Source organism: Oncorhynchus mykiss, chromosome 16, assembly GCF_013265735.2.
Source record: "Oncorhynchus mykiss isolate Arlee chromosome 16, USDA_OmykA_1.1, whole genome shotgun sequence".
Taxonomy (NCBI): Eukaryota; Metazoa; Chordata; class Actinopteri; order Salmoniformes; family Salmonidae; genus Oncorhynchus; species Oncorhynchus mykiss.
In genome coordinates this window covers 74,177,380-74,198,908 of record NC_048580.1, presented here as the reverse complement: position 1 = coordinate 74,198,908, position 21,529 = coordinate 74,177,380, and the positions used below count along the sequence as shown (strand labels likewise).

General features: G+C 42.9%; 1 protein-coding gene and 1 long non-coding RNA gene across 2 annotated transcripts in view; both read left to right on the top strand.

Moving 5' to 3' along the window:
* The first annotated feature begins 1,128 nt into the window (after nucleotides 1-1,128).
* Nucleotides 1,129-15,729, top strand: LOC118939593. The gene is made up of 4 exons (XR_005036626.1): nucleotides 1,129-1,180; nucleotides 13,233-13,498; nucleotides 14,259-14,428; nucleotides 14,752-15,729. It is a non-coding gene; the product is annotated as an uncharacterized LOC118939593 (long non-coding RNA).
* A 540-nt stretch (nucleotides 15,730-16,269) lies between these two features.
* Nucleotides 16,270-21,529, top strand: part of rps21 (ribosomal protein S21) — a 9,681-nt gene continuing 4,421 nt past the window's right edge. The window contains exons 1-4 of the mRNA XM_036947798.1: nucleotides 16,270-16,367; nucleotides 18,668-18,749; nucleotides 19,627-19,690; nucleotides 20,133-20,204. Coding sequence (XP_036803693.1) covers nucleotides 18,700-18,749; nucleotides 19,627-19,690; nucleotides 20,133-20,204 — 186 coding nt within the window. The 5' untranslated portion in view covers nucleotides 16,270-16,367; nucleotides 18,668-18,699. The remainder of the gene's footprint in view (nucleotides 16,368-18,667; nucleotides 18,750-19,626; nucleotides 19,691-20,132; nucleotides 20,205-21,529) is intronic.

Below are 21,529 nucleotides of genomic sequence, written 5' to 3'. Positions count from 1 at the left end.
CAGCCACTTTAATAATAAAAAATGTAAAGTAATAAATGTATCCCTAGTCACTTTAAACGCCACTTAATATACTGTTTACTTACCCTACGTTACTCATCTCATATGTACTGTATATACTGTACTCTATACCATCTACTGCATCTTGCCGACGCCACACTGTCACACCCTGACCATAGAGAGCTTTTTATTCTCTATATTGGTTAGGTCGGGGTGTGACTAGGGTGGGTCATCTAGGTAATTATGTTTCTCTGTTGGCCTGGTATGGTTCCCAATCAGAGGCAGCTGTTTATCGTTGTCTCTGATTGGGGATCATATTTAGGCATCCATTTCCCCTTTTGTGCTTTGTGGGATCTTGACTATGTATAGCCTGTTAGCCTTATTGTTTAGCTTCACGTTTCCTTTTGAGATTTATTGTTTTTGTTTTGCTGTGAGTTTCACCTAGAAATAAAAAGATGTGGAACCCAGATCACGCTGCGCTTTGGTCCAGTCATTTTAACGATCGTGACAGAAGATCCCACCAACCACGGACCGAGCAGCGTGCCCAGGAGGAGCAGGGATCCTGGGCCTGGGAGGAAAGCCTTGGCAAGCTATGGTCCACTCATTCTAATCATCGTGACAAGCACGTCCATCACTCATCCATATATTTACATGTACATATTCTTATTCATTCCTTCCAACTAGAAGCACAAGCATTTCGCTACACTCGTGTTAACATCTGCTAAACATGTGTATGTGACCAATACAATTGGATTTGATTTGACATAGGAATATTGAGAAATGTAGTTGTTGTGAAATTGTTACTTGTTAGATATTACTGCATGGTCGGAACTAGAAGCACAAGCATTTCGCTACACTCGCATTAACATCTGCTAACCATGTGTATGTGACCAATACAATTGGATTTGATTTGACATAGGAATATTGAGAAATGTAGTTGTTGTGAAATTGTTAGATTACTTGTTAGATATTACTGCATGGGACTATTGAGAAATTATAAACTACTTCTTAATTATGTTTTTTTTTACATAAAACACAACACAATGTCTGCTGTCTTTCTAGTGATCAGGCCTCACCAGGAAGTCAGAACAGAGGTCAGAGGTCAGTCAGCCCTATTGAGTGAGTGTTTGTTTGTTTTCCTGTTGTCACGATCGTCGTATGAAGCGGACCAAAATGCAGCGTGGTATGTGTTCATGATGATTTTTTAATAAAAGAAAACACTGAATACAAACTATACAAAACAATAAACGAAATAACAACCATGGCGCTATAATGAGAACTGTGCTGAACACAAGCAACTAACATAGACAATCACCCACAAACAAACAGTGAAACCCAGGCTACCTAAGTATGATTCTCAATCAGAGACAACTAATGACACCTGCCTCTGATTGAGAACCATACTAGGCCGAAACATAGAAATCCCAAAATCATAGAAAAACACACATAGACTGCCCACCCCAACTCACGCCCTGACCATACTAAATAACGACAAAACAAAGGAAATAAAGGTCAGAACGTGACACCTCAGACATTATTTAAAGATATTTCAAACATTTTGTGTATCAGGTTTACATTGGGTTTTTCAGTAAGTTTATTCTAATCAAGAGAATTTACATGTGTGCACCTAAAACTCTGACAATAGAAACGTTCATTTGTGTACAGCATCCTTTCTAACCAATGAAAAACCCCACTAAATCCACATATTAACCACGAACAAATATTCATCAACAGGTGGGTTGTGTGTGGGTGCTGGTGTGTGTGTGTGGCAAAAAATGGGCTTCATTTGGGAGGTCCCTTAACATCCGGATACTTATAACTGCTCTCCCAAACCACCTGCCTCAGGAAGCCTTTCAAAGGGAAAAATACAGAATCCTCGATAAAACTTTTTTTTTTTTTTTAACTTGGTAGTAGTCCATTAGTCCTGGAAGATAGAAATAAACATGTACTTAGTTTTCACTATGCTACATTTTAATCAGTCCTAAAAAAATCTTAATCATTAATCGCGATTACCGCATCTTGGACCAGAAATGTCAATAAAAACCCATGTGTATACGGAATTGTTGTAGACATTCTTACACAGGGATACTCAAAGTCAATCTTACATGAATCGTTGTTTATTTGTCAGCTTGCTGGAGAGGTTCCAAACAACTAAATTCACCATAGTACACATGCCTGGGCAGACCCAGCAGTTGTCTTATATATGGCTATACACAGACAAGTAATATTTGAATGATTTAGCATAATTAATTAGTCATTACCGTTTTGTTTCATTCATGTGATCGACCAATACTGGTTCATAACATGTGACAGATCAACACCTCACAAGGCTTCTTTTCTCTAAGCTGAGACCTTGAAACTGAGATATCTTTCGTTCGTTCTCAAAACAAGGTCTGGGCGTACTGCCAATTTGCAGATACTGTTAAGTGAAGATTTGTTAAATCAGTCACTTGCATGAACACAGAAATTGGTTATTAGAACAGCACACGAATAGAACACAGATATTAGTAGTAAGAACTGCACAAACATTAAAATTCCATATTTTTTTTAACGTTTTTATGTACCAAATAAAAATCTAAACGTTTTCATCGCATTGTCAACTCTACTGATTTAGTTTTGTCACAAAAACTGTTGAGTTAAAATAGCAAACGTTCCTACACGGGTCTTGGTGCCTGAGCTCCAGACAACAGCTCTCAGACACAGGGCGGGTAGGCTAGTCTACACGATGACATTATTATGGATAAGAGAGAGAATATTTGTATTTGTCAAAATGGCAGCCAAGCGTCAATCATCATGTCACGAGGACAAGACGTGTGTTCCTTTCGTCCCTCTCCTCGCCCCTACCTGGGCTCGAACCAGGGACCTTCTGCACACATCAACAACTGCCTCCCCACGAAGCATCGTTACCTGTCGCTACACAAAAGCCGCGGCGGCCCTTGCAGAGCAAGGGAAACAACAAACTTTCTACTTTTAAACTCGGACAAAACAGAGATGCTTGTTCTAGGTCCCAAGAAACAAAGAGATCTTCTGTTGAATCTGACAATTAATCTTAATGGTTGTACAGTCGTCTCAAATAAAACTGTGAAGGACCTCGGAGTTACTCTGGACCCTGATCTCTCTTTTGAAGAACATATCAAGACCATTTCAAGGACAGCTTTTTTCCATCTACGTAACATTGCAAAAATCAGAAACTTTCTGTCCAAAAATGATGCAGAAAAATTAATCCATGCTTTTGTCACTTCCAGGTTAGACTACTGCAATGCTCTACTTTCCGGCTACCCGGATAAAGCACTAAATAAACTTCAGTTAGTGCTAAATACGGCTGCTAGAATCCTGACTAGAACCAAAAAATGTGATCATATTACTCCAGTGCTAGCCTCTCTACACTGGCTTCCTGTCAAAGCAAGGGCTGATTTCAAGGTTTTACTGCTAACCTACAAAGCATTACATGGGCTTGCTCCTACCTATCTCTCTGATTTGGTCCTGCCGTACATACCTACACGTACGCTACGGTCACAAGACGCAGGCCTCCTAATTGTCCCTAGAATTTTTAAGCAAACAGCTGGAGGCAGGGCTTTCTCCTATAGAGCTCCATTTTTATGGAACGGTCTGCCTACCCATGTCAGAGACGCAAACTCGGTCTCAACCTTTAAGTCTCTACTGAAGACTCATCTCTTCAGTGGGTCATATGATTGAGTGTAGTCTGGCCCAGGAGTGGGAGGGTGAACGGAAAGGCTCTGGAGCAACGAACCGCCCTTGCTGTCTCTGCCTGGCCGGTTCCCCTCTTTCCACTGGGATTCTCTGCCTCTAACCCTATTCAGGGGCTGAGTCACTGGCTTTACTGGGGCTCTCTCATGCCGTCCCTGGAGGGGGTGCGTCACCTGAGTGGGCTGAGTCACTGATGTGGTCATCCTGTCTGGGTTGGCGCCCTCCCCCCCCTTGGGTTGTGCCGTGGCGGAGGTCTTTGTGGGCTATACTCAGCCTTGTCTCAGGATGGTAAGTTGGTGGTTGAAGATATCCCTCTAGTGGTGTGGGGGCTGTGCTTTGGCAAAGTGGGTGGGGTTATATCCTTCCTGTTTGGCCCTGTCCGGGGGTGTCCTCGGATGGGGCCACAGTGTCTCCTGACCCCTCCTGTCTCAGCCTCCAGTATTTATGCTGCAGTAGTTTATGTGTCGGGGGGCTAGGGTCAGTTTGTTATATCTGGAGTACTTCTCCTGTCCTATTCGGTGTCCTGTGTGAATCTAAGTGTGCGTTCTCTAATTCTCTCCTTCTCTCTTTCTCTCTCTCGGAGGACCTGAGCCCTAGGACCATGCCCCAGGACTACCTGACATGATGACTCCTTGCTGTCCCCAGTCCACCTGGCTGTGCTGCTGCTCCAGTTTCAACTGTTCTGCCTTATTATTATTCGACCATGCTGGTCATTTATGAACATTTGAACATCTTGGCCATGTTCTGTTATAATCTCCACCCGGCACAGCCAGAAGAGGACTGGCCACCCCACATAGCCTGGTTCCTCTCTAGGTTTCTTCCTAGGTTTTGGCCTTTCTAGGGAGTTTTTCCTAGCCACCGTGCTTCTACACCTGCATTGCTTGCTGTTTGGGGTTTTAGGCTGGGTTTATGTACAGCACTTTGAGATATCAGCTGATGTACGAAGGGCTATATAAATAAATTTGATTTGATTTGATTTGATTTACTTCAAAGTCTCCGAGCGAGTGACGTCACCGATTGAAACGCTATTAGCGCGCACCCCCTGCTAACTAGCTAGCCATTTCACATTGGTTACACATGCACCCCCTGCTAACTAGCTAGCCATTTCACATTGGTTACAAATGCACCCCCTGCTAACTAGCTAGACATTTCACATTGGTTACACATGCACCCCCTGCTAACTAGCTAGCCATTTCACATTGGTTACACATGCACCCCCTGCTAACTAGCTAACCATTTCACATTGGTTACACGTGCACCCCCTGCTAACTAGCTAGCCATTTCAGATTGGTTACACGTGCACCCCCTGCTAACTAGCTAGCCATTTCACATTGGTTACACATGCACCCCCTGCTAACTAGCTAGACATTTCACATTGGTTACACATGCACCCCCTGCTAACTAGCTAGACATTTCACATTGGTTACACGTATCATCACGTGACTCCAAGTTAATTACGATATGATGGTTATTATATCAATATTTGCGCATAAAACTTCCTATTTCCATCCCAGCTGTCGTGATTTATTTTTATTTTTTAAATATGGTATGATTTTTACTCACATAAAAACTGATGGTTAGAAACGTGGTTAGCATCACTAGCTAACAGGGTAAAAATCGGCTAGGTAGCTAAATGGATTCTTCTTCCATGTATTACTAGATACATTGGAATGGTGTAAACATGGGTGTGACATTTTTTGCACCTGCTTTCCTTTTAAACCCAAGTCACAATAAGATCGACTTTATAATTTAAACCTAACCTTTGACCTGACCCATCACTTTATGTAATATTGCCCCACAGTGGTAAGAAGTGACAACAAAAAAACGATACAACACAGATACAGTGCCTTGCGAAAGTATTCGGCCCCCTTGAACTTTGCGACCTTTTGCCACATTTCAGGCTTCAAACATAAAGATATAAAACTGTATTTTTTTGTGAAGAATCAACAACAAGTGGGACACAATCATGAAGTGGAACAACATTTATTGGATATTTCAAACTTTTTTAACAAATCAAAAACTGAAAAATTGGGCGTGCAAAATTATTCAGCCCCTTTACTTTCAGTGCAGCAAACTCTCTCCAGAAGTTCAGTGAGGATCTCTGAATGATCCAATGTTGACCTAAATGACTAATGATGATAAATACAATCCACCTGTGTGTAATCAAGTCTCCGTATAAATGCACCTGCACTGTGATAGTCTCAGAGGTCCGTTAAAAGCGCGGAGACTCTGTCCATAGGACAACAATCAGTCGTATATTGCACAAATCTGGCCTTTATGGAAGAGTGGCAAGAAGAAAGCCATTTCTTAAAGATATCCATAAAAAGTGTCGTTTAAAGTTTGCCACAAGCCACCTGGGAGACACACCAAACATGTGGAAGAAGGTGCTCTGGTCAGATGAAACCAAAATTGAACTTTTTGGCAACAATGCAAAACGTTATGTTTGGCGTAAAAGCAACACAGCTGAACACACCATCCCCACTGTCAAACATGGTGGTGGCAGCATCATGGTTTGGGCCTGCTTTTCTTCAGCAGGGACAGGGAAGATGGTTAAAATTGATGGGAAGATGGATGGAGCCAAATACAGGACCATTCTGGAAGAAAACCTGATGGAGTCTGCAAAAGACCTGAGACTGGGACGGAGATTTGTCTTCCAACAAGACAATGATCCAAAACATAAAGCAAAATCTACAATGGAATGGTTCAAAAATAAACATATCCAGGTGTTAGAATGGCCAAGTCAAAGTCCAGACCTGAATCCAATCGAGAATCTGTGGAAAGAACTGAAAACTGCTGTTCACAAATGCTCTCCATCCAACCTCACTGAGCTCGAGCTGTTTTGCAAGGAGGAATGGGAAAAAATGTCAGTCTCTCGATGTGCAAAACTGATAGAGACATACCCCAAGCGACTTACAGCTGTAATCGCAGCAAAAGGTGGCGCTACAAAGTATTAACTTAAGGGGGCAATTTTTCAGTTTTTGATTTGTTAAAAAAGTTTGAAATATCCAATAAATGTCGTTCCACTTCATGATTGTGTCCCACTTGTTGTTGATTCTCCACAAAAAATACAGTTTTATATCTTTATGTTTGAAGCCTGAAATGTGGCAAAAGGTCGCAAAGTTCAAGGGGGCCGAATACTTTCGCAAGGCACTGTATCTCCATCGCCATACTTTCTGGCTCTGTCACTAAAACTCAAACTCAAACTAAATGAAAGAAAAATATAAATGTATATTTTTATAAAACTGAAACTAAATAAAAACTTTGCATATCAGGTCTGTATACTAACTGAAACTAAACTGAATTTCTAATTTTAAAAAAATTATTAATTAATAGAAATAAAAATGAATATCAAAACATTAAACTATAAAAAAACTTGGTTTTAATACAGCGCAATGGAAGTGTTAAATAGTTGGGTTGAGAAAAACATTTTCTCTTTTCACAATGGGACTCCATTTCATGGAGGTATTAGAGGGGCAATATTGGAGAAACACAACAAAGCAGGCATCCCGCCACTTTTTTGGTAAAAGTCTAAAAATGGATGTCCCAATCCCAGATGACCCCTTTAATGTTCTATGATGCAAGCTATTTTTATTTTTTTACCTGTACTGGTGGTTGGGCTTGTTCAGAACGACAGATTTTTAGCTTGGAGATTTGAACTTGCAACCTTTTGGTTACTAGTCCAACGCTCCAACCACTAGGCTACCCTGCCGCCCCGTACCGATGATGATGGTCTCTCATCGCTTTTAACATCAGACAGAACAGAAGATTTTCTGCTCCGAGACAAATGCTAACTGCCATTATCACCGGCTTGATCAGGGACCTCTACAAATCAAATCAAACTTTATTTGTGTGCCGAATACAACATGTGTAGACCCTACCGTGACCTTACCGGGGGTGTCAATGTAAACAGTCCGGGTGGCCATTTGATTAATTGTTCAGGAGTCTTATGGCTTGAGGGGTAGAAGCTTTTTAGAAGCCTCTTGGACCTAGACTTGGCGCTCCGGTACTGCTTGCCGTGCGGTAGCAGAGAGAACAGATTATAACTATGGTGACTGGAGTCTTTGACAATTTTATGGGCTTTCCTCTGACACAGCCTAGTACATAGGTCCTGGATGTCAGGAAGCTTGACCTCAGTGATGTACTGGGCCGTACGCACTATACTCTGTAGCGCCTTGCGGTCAGATGCCGAGCAGTTGTCATACCAGGCTGTGATGCAACCCGTCAGGATGGTCTCGATGATGCAGCTGTAAAACTTTTTAAGGATCTGGGGACCCATGAGGATCTGGGGACCCCTAACCCTAACCCAAATCTGTTCCGTCTCCTGAGGGGGAAAATGTGTTGTCGTGCCACTCTTCACGACAGTCTTGGTGTGTTTGGACCATGATAGTTCGTTGGTGATGTGGACACCAAGGAAGTTGACCCGCTCCACTACAGCCAGTCAACGAGTATGGAGGCCTGTTCGACCCGCCTTTTCCTGTAGTCCACGATCAGCTCCTTTGTCTTGCTCATTGAGGGAAAGGTTGTTGTCCCAGCACCACACTGCCAGTTCTCTGACCTCCCTATAAGCTGTCTCATTGTTGTTGGCGATCAGGCTGCTGTGTCGTCAGCAAACTTAATGATGGTGTTGAAATTGTGTTTGGCCACGCAGTCGTGGGTGAACAGGGAGTACAGGAGGGGACCGGCACCCCTCAGGGGCCCCAGTGTTGAGGATCAGCGTGGCTGTTGTGTTGTTGCCTACTCTTACCACCTGGGGGCGGCACATCAGGATGTCCAGGATCCAGTTACAGAGGGAGGTGTTTAGTCCAAAGGTCCTTAGCTTAGTGATGACCTTCGTTGGCGCTATGGTGTTGAACACTGAGCTGTAGTCAATGAACGGCATCCTCAAATAGGTGTTCCTTTTGCCCAGGTGGGAAAGGGCAGTGTGGAGTGTGATTGAGATTGCGTCCTCTGTGGATCTGTTGGGGCGGTGTACGAATTGGAGTGGGTCTAGGGTATCCGGGAGGATGCTGTTGATGTGAGCCATGACCAGCCTTTCAAAGCACTTCAAGGATACCGACTTGAGTGCTACGGGGCAGTAATCATTTAGGTAGGTTACCTACGCTTCCTTGGGCACAGGGACTATGGTGGTCTGTTTGAAACATGTAGGTATTACAGACTCGGCCAGGGAGAGGTTGAACATGTCAGTGAAGACACTTGCCAGTTTGGCTGCGCATTCTTTGAGATCACGTCCTGGTAATCCGTCTGGCCCCCCAGCTTTGTGAATGTTTACCTGTTTAAAGGTCTTGCTCACATCGGCTACCAAGAGCGTTATCACACAGTCGTCCAGAACATTTGGTGCTCTCATGCATGCTTCAGTGTTGCTTGCCTCGAAGTGAGGGTGAAAGGCATTTAGCTCGTCTTGTTAGGCTCGTATCACTAGGTAATAGTTTCCAAGCCCTGCTACATCCGATGAGTGTCAGAGCCAGTGTAGTACAAAGAAATGGCGTGGGGGTTTCCTCTCACTGCAGCATAGGGAACGAAAAACAAATGCGAATTGCCATTATCAGCAGTTTGATCAGGGACCTCTACAAACAAATGGCGTGGGGTTTCCTCTCACTGCAGCATAAGGGAATCTTTCAATGGTAATCCCTCTGTGGTCTGGTTATTGCAGGAGAGTAGGTGGAGGGTTCCCTCGCCAACGCAACACAAACACTCTACCACTAGTATCTGTGGTCTGGGTATTCTTTACATATAATTTCCATGGCCAGGCCTGTGTGTGTGTGTGAGGTAGTGGAGGATTCCCTCTCGCTGACCACACTGTGTGTGGTTTAAAGCCACAGAGAGACAGGCTACTGTACCAAGTGTTCAGCATGTGTTAACTATGGCATACCTAGTAGAACAAAAGGTAACTATGGGGCACCTGTTTGTGGAATACATTATGCTTTATCAATGGTGCATTATCATGTGTTATCAATGGTGCATTATCGTGTGTTATCAATGGTGCATTATCGTGCATTATCGGTGGTGCATTATCGGTGGTGCATTATCAATGGTGCGTTGTCAATGGTGCATTGTCAATGGTGCATTATCGATGGTGTGTTATCAATGGTGCATTATCAATGGCACATCACCATTAATAAATGGTGCATTATCAATGACACATTATTACATGATACCATATGTTTTCTGTGTACAGAGTTGAAAGGTGGACAACTCTGATGTGTGACCATCTACGTGACCATAGATATCCCATTTTAGTGATCGCTATAAAGAGTATGTTGTGCCTCCTGTACTTTTAATGTCCAACCCCCTCTGCTCTTGGAGGCCTTACCAGGTCATTCAGGGTTTGGTACTGGTGTGTCTGTCTAGTGATACAACGTTCTGCTCTTGGAGGCCTTACCAGGTCATTCAGGGTTTGGTACTGGTGTGTCTGTCTAGTTACCAGGTTTTATGTATGAGATGCACAACATGGATCCTGCATTAGGGTGGATTCTGTGAACAGGTAGCTTGTGTCATGAAAGCTTTTGGTGAAAGGGCTTTGAGACAGTTAAATTACTGGGCAGTGATCCAAACATACTATATATATATAAACATATATATATATATATATATACTATACATACTATATATATATATAAACATACTATATATACTATATATATATACATACTGTACATACTATATATATACACATACTATACATACTATATATATATATACACAGTGCTGTGAAAAAGTATTTGCACCCTTCCTGATTTCTTATTGTCACGCCCTGGCCATAGAGAGGTGGCCATAGAGAGGTGGCCATAGAGAGGTTTTTATTCTCTATTTTGGTCAGGCCAGGGTGTGGTTAGGGTGGGCGTTCTATGTTTTCTATTTCTTTGTGTTTGGCCGAGTGTGGTTCCCAATCAGAGGCAGCTGTCTATCGTTATCTCTGATTGGGAATCATACTTAGGCAGCCTTTTTTTTTCCCACCTGTGTTTTGTGGGTAGTTGTTTTCTGTTTTGAGTTTCTGCACCTGACAGAACTGTTTTCGTTTTGTGCTACTTTGTTATTGTGTTTTAGTGTTCAGTTTTTAAGTGATATATTTTCTTTTTTTTTTTAAGGGAAAAAAGCTATCCGAACCTTCATGGCCCTATGTGACAAAGTAATTAAATGTGTTTGATCTGAAACATTTAAGTGTGACAAATGTGAAGAAAAAAAAGAAATCAGGAATGGGACAAATACTTGTTCACAGCATTGTGTATATATATAGCATATATATAGTATGTTTATATATATATGTGTGTGTGTCTGCAGGGTTTGAATGACATCTATTATCAGGGGGTGCCCGATGTCTCTTGGGGGTGCCCAATGTCTCTTGGGGGTGCCCGATGTCTCTTGGGGGGGCGGGGGTGGATTTATATTTAAATTCCTAGCCCCGTTTGTAATTCAAACCCTGCGTTTCTGGTTTTGAATTTAGACAGACACAGGGATGGAGTTTCCATTGTACACTGAGCATGTGTCCATCTCTGCATTGTATTTTAATAGAGGGAGGTGTATTTGTATGTTATGTAGTGGGAGTTGTTATTTGTATTTTTGATGTGCCTTCCAGGTGGCACTCCAACACACAGCCCAACGTGTCTGAAATAGGAGCTCGGTTTCATTGTTGGAACCATTGTTTATAGCCCATATGGAAAGTGAGGGACCACGGGGTAAACACTCTCCGTGCCTCAACTCCTACAACGAAAACCCACGCGTTATATAAACAAACAAGCAGAGAGAGTGAATATTCAGTAATGAAGGGCTTCACCAAGCTAAGGTCTTTCATTTCACCACAGAGAGAGAGAGAGAGAGAGAAAGAGAGAGAGAGAGAGAGAGAGAGAGAGAGAGAGAGAGGGGATGGAGAGGAGGGAATTTCACAACACAGAAGAGTAACAAATATCTGTAGTCAATGTATAAACCGATCAATAGAGATTATATTGTATATGACGTACTGTCTGTATATGCCTCGTCATTATAACGATACACCTGTAACCCTCCAACTTAAGAAACAAAGAATATAAACATGTATATCTATTTGTACAACTAGCCAGCACAAACATAAAGGAGTACCCCTTCACAGTCTGTATAGATGTTTGTTTACCTTTATTTAACTAGGCAAGTCAGTTAAGAACAAATTATTATTTACAATGACGGCCTACTCCCGGCCAAACCGTAACCCGGACGATACTGGGAAAAGGATTCCAACGCGGTTCTTCTGCTGTCCCCATAGGAGAACACTTTATCGTTCCAGATAGAAGAACCCTTTTGTGTTCCATGTAGAACCCTCTGTGGAAAGGGTTCTACGTGGAACCAACATCGACGGGGCTGTAGTGGAGCGGTTCGAGAGTTTCAACTTCCTTGGTGTCCACATCACCAACGAATTGTCACGGTCCAAACACACCAAGACAGTCGTGAAGAGGGCACGACAACACCTTTTCCCCCCTTGAGGAGACTGAAAAGATTTTGTATGGGTCCCCAGATCCTCAAAAAGTTCTACAGCCTCACCATCGAGAGCATCCCGATCAGTTGCATCACACCGCCTGTTATGGCAACTGCTCCGAGTTCTACCCGGAGCCAAAAAAGGGTTCTTCGACGGGTTCTCTCCTATGTGAATAGCCGAAAGAACCCTTTCAGGTTCTTGATAGCATCTTTTCTTCTAAGAGTGTTAAGGCTGGTGAGTGAATGGGGTTAACCGCTACAACTAGTTATTGTCACGCCCTGACCTTAGTTATCTTTGTTTTCTTTATTATTTTGGTTAGGTCAGGGTGTGACGAGGGGTGGTTTGTTTCGTTTTTGTATTGTCTAGGGGTTTTTGTATATCTATGGGGTTTTGGTTTGTCTAGGTAGTTATATGTCTATGGTTGCCTAGATTGGTTTTCAATCAGAGGCAGCTATAGACCTAGACACATTTATTTGATAAGCAAAGTTCCTATATTCTTTTACTCCATTTTGAAAGGATACATCAAATGTAAAAATATTTTCACTGATTTAAAAACAACTCTCCTTCAATAGCTGCATGTGAATGACAGTTTCTCCAGGCCCCATAGTCTGCTTCTAGGATGTATAAGAATTTTAAAAAAAGGTCACGTTCTTTGCATTGTTATAGAAACAGCAGGCCAAACAAATGAGAGGTCAACAAATGCCAACATCCTTCATGAGGATGTAAAGACTTAAAGGATTTGGATGTTTCTTTATAAAGGATAGGATTTGTTTTTATATAAATCTAATTTAGTTTTAATGTCAAATGGTGTGTTATTAAAGGGTCAAGACATTTATTTTTGGGGCGATTTCACTTGGGTTTGAGAATCTATCAACACCCACAATAGTCTGTCTCAAGTTAGTCTCTAGCCTGGGTGTTTTTTTTTTTTTTATCATTCCACTCCTTAAGCAATAGTCCATTTGGCAATGACACAGAGTAAAAAGAGCGTTAGCAAAACAGGATTCTGGATTTCCATCTCTGACTGGACCTGGACTATGTAATGATGCAATGTCCACAGAATGATGCAAATATTCTGTGGTTACAGAAAGAGCGAGCGCTGATCGGGTCACATGCATGTGGAAGAAGTGCTGCTTGACGTCCATAAATAGCCGATGTGACGACTGGACAGGCATCACATTTTCAGGTGCAAGATACCAGACCACTCTGAGATCCACAGTACTGTCAGCAGCAGGCAGTACCAGTAGTAGTAGTAGTAGTAGTAGTATTCGGACCAACACTTTGCATTTCTTCAGAAAGACTCAGAAGACATCGTTTGAGGCCGCAACAATGAAGTTCACCATGATTTTGCTGGTGAGTACACTAGAAAATTAGGCTTTGAATGAATGGGCCTCTTCTCCCTGATTCAGATTGACACTGTGTGATGCAGATTACCACTATTTAATGACACTTGACATAGGTCCTCCTATCGCTGTGTAATAACACTGTGATTACTCTAGTGATGCCACTGTGTTTACCTATTGAGCTTAACATCCTATTATTATTACTATCGTGGCAATTTGATCATCAAAACAAACAACCCTTTTAAACCAATTAGGCCAACTGCTATGCAACTACAAAAGTCATGACTAAATTCCAATCATCTCCTCTGCAATAATATGATTGTAAATCCCTACAGAGTGTGCATGTTTGATGTATAGTATGTGAGCAGTCTGTGTAGGGTGTAGGTGTGAATGCGCCGTATTGGGAACATCCCAAATGGCACCCTATTCCCTATGTAGTGTACTACTTTTAACCAGAGTCCTATGGGCACTCATCAAAAGTAGTGCACTACATAGGGAATAGGGTGCCATTTGAGACGCTCAATATACGTTTAGGGAGGATCTGACAGTGTTGTCTTTTTTTGGTCATTCAGGGTTTGCTACTGGTGTGTCTGTCTAGTGATACACGTTCTGTGCAGTGCCAGCAACCCTTAAATTCTTCTCAAACTCCCCTATTTAGACTGAGCCAAGACGGACCAGCACATCTGGCATTTTGCCAGAACTGCCTTTTGGCCTGTCTGTTTCTGGATTTTGACAACATTGCTTTTTTTTCTCTCTCCCTGTGAATTCAGGGTTTGCTGCTGTCCTGTCTAGTCGTTCTGTGTAGAAGTTCTCAATCCCACTGCTGTCCTGCCAATGAAAGGTGCACAATTGTGACTCTACAACACAGACTGACGCAACCGAAGGTTCCCCTCCATGCCGCTAAGATTGAGGAAACCTCTCTGGCTCCCTGGAATTACACGTGAGTAGTTTATAGACCCCCCCCACACCCACACACACACACACACACATACACACACACACACACACACACACACACACACACACACACATACACACACACACACATACACACACACACATACACACACACACACACACACACACACACACACACACACACACAGACACACACACACACAGACAGACACACACACACAGACACACACACACACAAAGACACACACACACACACACACACACACAGTAATAGTAAAAGTAGCAGCAGTTGTTGATCGTTTTCGTTGAAGCTGATTCCCTGGTCTTTGATTCCTTCTCTTTCAGATATAACAAGAACGACAACAGGGTCCCACAAATCATCAGGAATGCCACCTGCTCAGATTGTATGGTCAAAGGACTGAAGGCAGTGCCGATTCAATACGAGATGAACGTTTTTCACAGGAAAAAATGTGGAAGTACATTTGTTATTTGTATGTGTCCTTGCACGGTTAATTTAGGCTGCACCTGTGTGAAAGAGAAGAAGTGTCACAGCATTTCTGCTAGATGTCTTCCTGAGCAGAGGAGTGGATAGGCCTACTGTGTAGTGGACATCCCCCAAAAGAACCCTATTCCCTACATAGTGCACTACTTTAGACCAGAGCCCTATGGCACAGTATTCCCTATATAGTGCACTACTTTAGATCAGGGCCCTATGGCACCCTATTCCCTATATATAGTGCACTACTTTAGACCAGATAACCAATTACTGCTGTAATATGTGCTGTAGTGTGGATGCTTCCAGAGATCTATTACTATTATCTGTTATTACTCTAGATTTACTCTACCTCCTTCCTTGACCTGTGATATGTGATTGTCTTACCTACCTTAGTTGAATGCACCGACAGTAGGTGGCTCTGTATAAGAGAGTCTGCTAAATGACTCACTACTGTAAGTGGCTCTGGATAAGAGAGTCTGCTAAATGACTCACTACTGTAAGTCTCTCTGGATAAGAGAGTCTGCTAAATTATTCACTACTGTAGTGTCTCTGGATTAGAGAGTCTGCGAAATGATTCACTACTGTAAGTCTCTCTGGATAAGAGAGTCTGCTAAATGACTCACTACTGTAAGTCTCTCTGGATAAGAGAGTCTGCTAAATTATTCACTACTGTAGTGTCTCTGGATTAGAGAGTCTGCGAAATGATTCACTACTGTAAGTATCTCTGGATAAGAGAGTCTGCTAAATGACCCACTACTGTAAGTCTCTCTGGATAAGAGAGTCTGCTAAATGACCCACTACTGTAGTGGATCAGAGAGTCTGCTAAATGACCCACTACTGTAAGTCTCTCTGGATAAGAGAGTCTGCTAAATGACCCACTACTGTAAGTCTCTCTGGATAAGAGAGTCTGCTAAATGACCCACTACTGTAAGTCTCTCTGGATAAGAGAGTCTGCTAAATGACCCACTACTGTAGTGGATAAGAGAGTCTGCTAAATGACCCACTACTGTAGTGGATGTAATGAATACTTATGTATTCCACGTCTGTTTTCTTTCTTGTCAATTGTTTTCTTCATATTGAAGGTGAAGGAAAGATCTGCTTATTGCATATTTGATTTGATTTGATTGTATTCATAAATATACGTCTAACAATACAATGTATTTTTCAACAACTGAATGGTTACATACCTAATAAAATATCATACCTATTATATTTGTTTATCGAATCTGTATCAAACGGATAGACACTTTGAGATGTTCATGCTTATTATGAGACCTGTATTACTCTATCTATCTGATTCCCTCTATTCAGTATTTCTTTGGCATCGGGTTTTTTTTTTTTTAAAGGAACATTTTATACGTTTTTTAAGCGCCCATAGGAAGTAATTGCTTGCGACACCAGTCGAACTGGTTTTAACTTCCGGTAACTATACGCTCCCTTTCCTGTCAGCCATTTGCGATCAACGGTGAGAGAGGACTTTTCTCTGTTGTACAAATAGGAAAATACTGTACTATTATCAACCATGGTTGTCGAATTTGTGAAATAATATTTCGCTAAACAGCTCCGCTAACGGTAGTACTTTGTTTGGTTTGAATGCTGATGTTATTTCGATACATTTTCTGGTGAAATACAGGCTGCATGCTACCGCTGTTTTGCCACATGCTGGAGCCGTCAGCGTCGACGCAGATTTCACACGGCTTCGTAGCCACTAGGAAGCATCTCCCATCAACTAGATACGTAGTTTTCGGGGAAAAACGGGGTCTTATTAAAATTTTACTATAATACGCGCGGTGTTGCTTTTTCCTAACTCGTGCAAACTGTTAGTTATTTTCAGACTAGCAAATGTTAGCAAGCCATGTGTAGGGGTTGATGAAATGTCACTTCCTGATGTTATAAAATACTTTTTTTCCAAAGACAGATGATTCTGAATCCTTCAGTGGCGTCTCTAACATATGCAAAAAGTCAGATTTAATATTTCCGTTAATAAGCACTGACCGCTCTGTTACCGCTTTCTCACAGCAACTTTTTAGGATTTGACATGTTATAGTGGTCGATCTGTTTCCGATGTGTCGCAAAATTAACATTATTAAATTAACATTACGATCTGAATTCATGTAAAAGGATAGACGGAAGAGTTTGCGCTCAGTGCTCCGTTGACATTTTCAGAGAGACGTTTGTTCTGGTAAGAAATCTTCCGAGAATAAATACATAAAAATCAAATGTTATTTGTCACACACATGGTTAGTAGATGTTAATGCGAGTGTCGCGAAATGCTTGTGCTTCTGGATCCGACAATGCAGTAATATCTAACAAGTAATCTAACCTAACAATTCCACAACAACTACCGTATACACACAAGTGTAAAGGAATGAATGAGAATATGTACATACAAATATATGGATGAGCGATGGCTGAATGGCATAGGCAAGATGCAGTAGGTGGTATAGAGTACAGTATATGCATATGTTTACATGCCCCACATTACTCATCTCATATGAAGTGCCATTGTTTAAAGTGACTAATGATACATTTATTACATCAAGATGGCAAGATGCAGTAGGTGGTAAAGTGGCTAGTGATAAATTTTTTCCATTATTAAAGTGGCTGGAGTTGAGTCAGTGTGTTGGCAGCAGCCTCTCTATGTTAGTGGTGGCTGTTTAACAGTCGATGGCCTTGAGATAGAAGCTGTTTTTTCTCTCGGTCCCTGCTTTGATGCACCTGTACTGACCTCGCCTTCTGGATGATAGCGGGGTGAACAGGCAGTGGCTCGGGTGGTTGTTGTCCTTATCTTTATGGCCTTCCTGTGACATCGTGTGGTGTAGGTGTCCTGGAGGGCAGATAGTTTGCCCCCGGTGATGCGTTGTGCAGACCTCACTACCCTCTGGAGAGCCTTGCGGTTGAAGGCAATACAGTCTGACAGGACGCTCTCGATTGTGCATCTGTAAAACAGAGGAATTTCGTAATATAAAACGCTACAAAGATGACGACTTAAACATTGAGCCTGTCAATTAGCCTTCATTCTCGCACAGCATCCAGCCTAGCTGACCAATGCTATTTTTCCACCAAATAAACTCTGGATTCCATTCTTTGTCATGTTAATTTTGTCGTTCCTTCAATGGTAGGAAGTCCAGTCATTTTGAAATGGATTATGATAGAGACATTTGGACCATTGGTTTTCAGAGATGAGTATATTTGATTTAACAAGGCAAGTCAGTTAAGGACAAATTCTTATTTCCAATGACTTTCTACATCGGCCTAACCCGGACAATTGTGCCCCGCCCTCACGGTCGGATGTGATACAACCTGGATTCGAACCAGGTACTGTGGTGACGCCTTTTGCACTGAGATGCAGTGCCTTAGACTGCTGCGCCACTCGGGAATGTTTATATATATAATTAAGTCGACTTTCAAAGCGCTGGTAATACCTTTCGATTTCTGTCACCTAAAGCAGAACCACATGAGCTCGGCTAGTTTCATCTTGTGCAACATCGAAATCTGAACGTACTACCACCGCTTTGTACCGTTTACGTAATTATACGTTCCTGTCTCACATTCCTGCAAAAGGACCAATCACACGGACAACCGGGGGGGGGGGGATGTTATTTTATTCGGCGTTCAGACTTGTAGAATTCGCGAATTTTTATGCCCGACCAACAACTTAATGAAATGATATGTCTGGTTTCCCGGGGGTACGATACACTGAAGTTCTGTGAGAGACGAGCATGCTTAATGTTTTATTAATCATTTTCCACTGCTTACTCACAGATCGAGTTGACCGATCATCACCCAAAATCAGAATGCAGAACGACGCCGGTGAATTCGTGGACCTGTACGTCCCACGCAAATGGTGAGTACCCAGAGTGCCCCTGTGTTATGGAATCCCGTGGTAGCTAACTAGCTAGCCCGGAAAAACACGCCGCTGATTTTCATTGAATTGTACCTCGGGCATAAATTAGCATTTGGATCAGGAAAGTTTCCGCTACAAGCCAGAATGCAGAATAAAATTATATATATATATTTTTTTTTACCCCTTTTTCTCCCCAATTTCATGGTACCCAATTGGTAGTTACAGTCCCATCGCTGCAACTCCGGCGATGGGACAGCAACATCCCTGCCGGCCAAACCCTCCCCTAACAACGCTGGGCCAAACCCTCCCCTAACAACGCTGGGCCAAACCCTCCCCTAACAACGCTGGGCCAATTGTGCGCCGCCCCATGGGTCTCCCGGTTACGGCCTGGCTGCGACAGAGCCTGGACTCAAACCAGAAAGAATCTCTAGTGACACAGCTAGCACTGCGATGCAGTGGGGGGAGGTTAAAATATATATATTTTTTTTAATATACTTTTACAGTCGTCCGTGCTGTTGGTCTTTTTGGCGGTAGGAATTTAAGATCCAAACGCAAATGTATTTATTCCCGACGTTAAGTCCGATGAAATTCAACATCGGGTCTCCTGACAACTAACCTGCTTGTTAGCTGGCCCTTTTGGTTTCTTTGTTCTTCGGGGTTTTAGACCAGGTATCTGTAAAGCACAACTTGATGTATTAAAGGGCCTTATTGAATACATTTGCTTAAAGGGTCCTTTTTTAGTGCTGAACAGCTCTCTGCTGTAGCTAATACCTTTCCGGTTTGTGATATGATTTGGTTGTTGGTATCGCTAGCGAACTGTACAGCGGCGATGATGAAAACACCTCCTTTCTACTGCTATTTTTACCTCGTCTTTCAGTTCTGCGAGCAACAGGATCATCGGAGCAAAGGACCACGCCTCCATCCAGATCAACATTGCTGAGGTAACTGATTTTATTTTTATTTTAACCTTTATTTAACTAGGCAAGTCAGTTAAGAACAAATTCTTATTTTCAATGACGGCCTAGGAACTGTGGGTTAACTGCCTGTTCAGGGGCAGAAAGACAGATTAGTAGTACCTTGTCAGCTCGGGGGTTTGAACTCGCAACCTTCCGGTTACTAGTCCAACGCTCTAACCACTAGGAAACCCTGCCGCCCCTTGATGACAAGACTCTTTCGAGGCTAACTCTTCTTAAACATTCCAAAAAACGTTACGTCTTACTGAACGCCCCCCTCCCCTCCCCTTGGGGCCGATAGGGAACAGTGTGCCAATTTGGGTCGCTGCCTGTACCGTCTTCGTTGATCTGCTGCGTTAACCAAACGCTCACATACTACCGTAAGATCTCGTTGTACTGATTCCGTTTCCCGTTGTGTTTTCTATTGCAGGTTGACAAGGTAACCGGTCGCTTCACCGGCCAGTTCAAGACCTACGCCATCTGCGGCGCCATTCGTAGAATGGTACGTTTCCTCTTTCTCCACGGTTGTACATTTCTGCTAACGTTCAACTAAATTCCCAGCTATTCCAGAAATCCTGGCTAGAGGATTTCTGGATTTTTCAGATTATTCCCTCCTGATTTCCAGAGTTCCCCTAACCAGGATTTCTGGAATACCTGGGAGATTGGGGGGGGGGGGGGTTAGACACGGCAGGAGAGAACAGCAAAATTATGGCATCAAAGAACTGAGGTGGTTTGAGGCCCTGTTCTCTCCTGTAGTGTCTAGTAGAGAACTGAGATGGTTTGAGGCCCTGTTCTCTCCTGTAGTGTCTAGTAGAGAAGTGAGATGGTTTGAGGCCCTGTTCTCTCCTGTAGTGTCTAGTAAAGACCTGAGATGGTTTGAGGCCCTGTTCTCCCCTGTAGTGTCTAGTAGAGAACTGAGATGGTTTGAGGCCCTGTTCTCTCCTGTAGTGTCTAGTAGAGAGCTGAGATGGTTTGAGGCCCTGTTCTCCCCTGTAGTGTCTAGTAGAGAACTGAGATGGTTTGAGGCCCTGTTCTCTCCTGTAGTGTCTAGTAGAGACCTGAGATGGTTTGAGGCCCTGTTCTCTCCTGTAGTGTCTAGTAGAGAACTGAGATGGTTTGAGGCCCTGTTCTCCCCTGTAGTGTCTAGTAGAGAACTGAGATGGTTTGAGGCCCTGTAGTGTCTAGTAGAGAACTGAGATGGTTTGAGGCCCTGTTCTCTCCTGTAGTGTCTAGTAGAGAAGTGAGATGGTTTGAGGCCCTGTTCTCTCCTGTAGTGTCTAGTAAAGACCTGAGATGGTTTGAGGCCCTGTTCTCCCCTGTAGTGTCTAGTAGAGAACTGAGATGGTTTGAGGCCCTGTTCTCTCCTGTAGTGTCTAGTAGAGAGCTGAGATGGTTTGAGGCCCTGTTCTCCCCTGTAGTGTCTAGTAGAGAACTGAGATGGTTTGAGGCCCTGTTCTCTCCTGTAGTGTCTAGTAGAGACCTGAGATGGTTTGAGGCCCTGTTCTCTCCTGTAGTGTCTAGTAGAGAACTGAGATGGTTTGAGGCCCTGTTCTCTCCTGTAGTGTCTAGTAGAGAACTGAGGTGGTTTGAGGCCCTGTTCTCTCCTGTAGTGTCTAGTAGAGAACTGAGATGGTTTGAGGCCCTGTTCTCTCCTGTAGTGTCTAGTAGAGAAGTGAGATGGTTTGAGGCCCTGTTCTCTCCTGTAGTGTCTAGTAAAGACCTGAGATGGTTTGAGGCCCTGTTCTCCCCTGTAGTGTCTAGTAGAGAACTGAGATGGTTTGAGGCCCTGTTCTCTCCTGTAGTGTCTAGTAGAGAAGTGAGATGGTT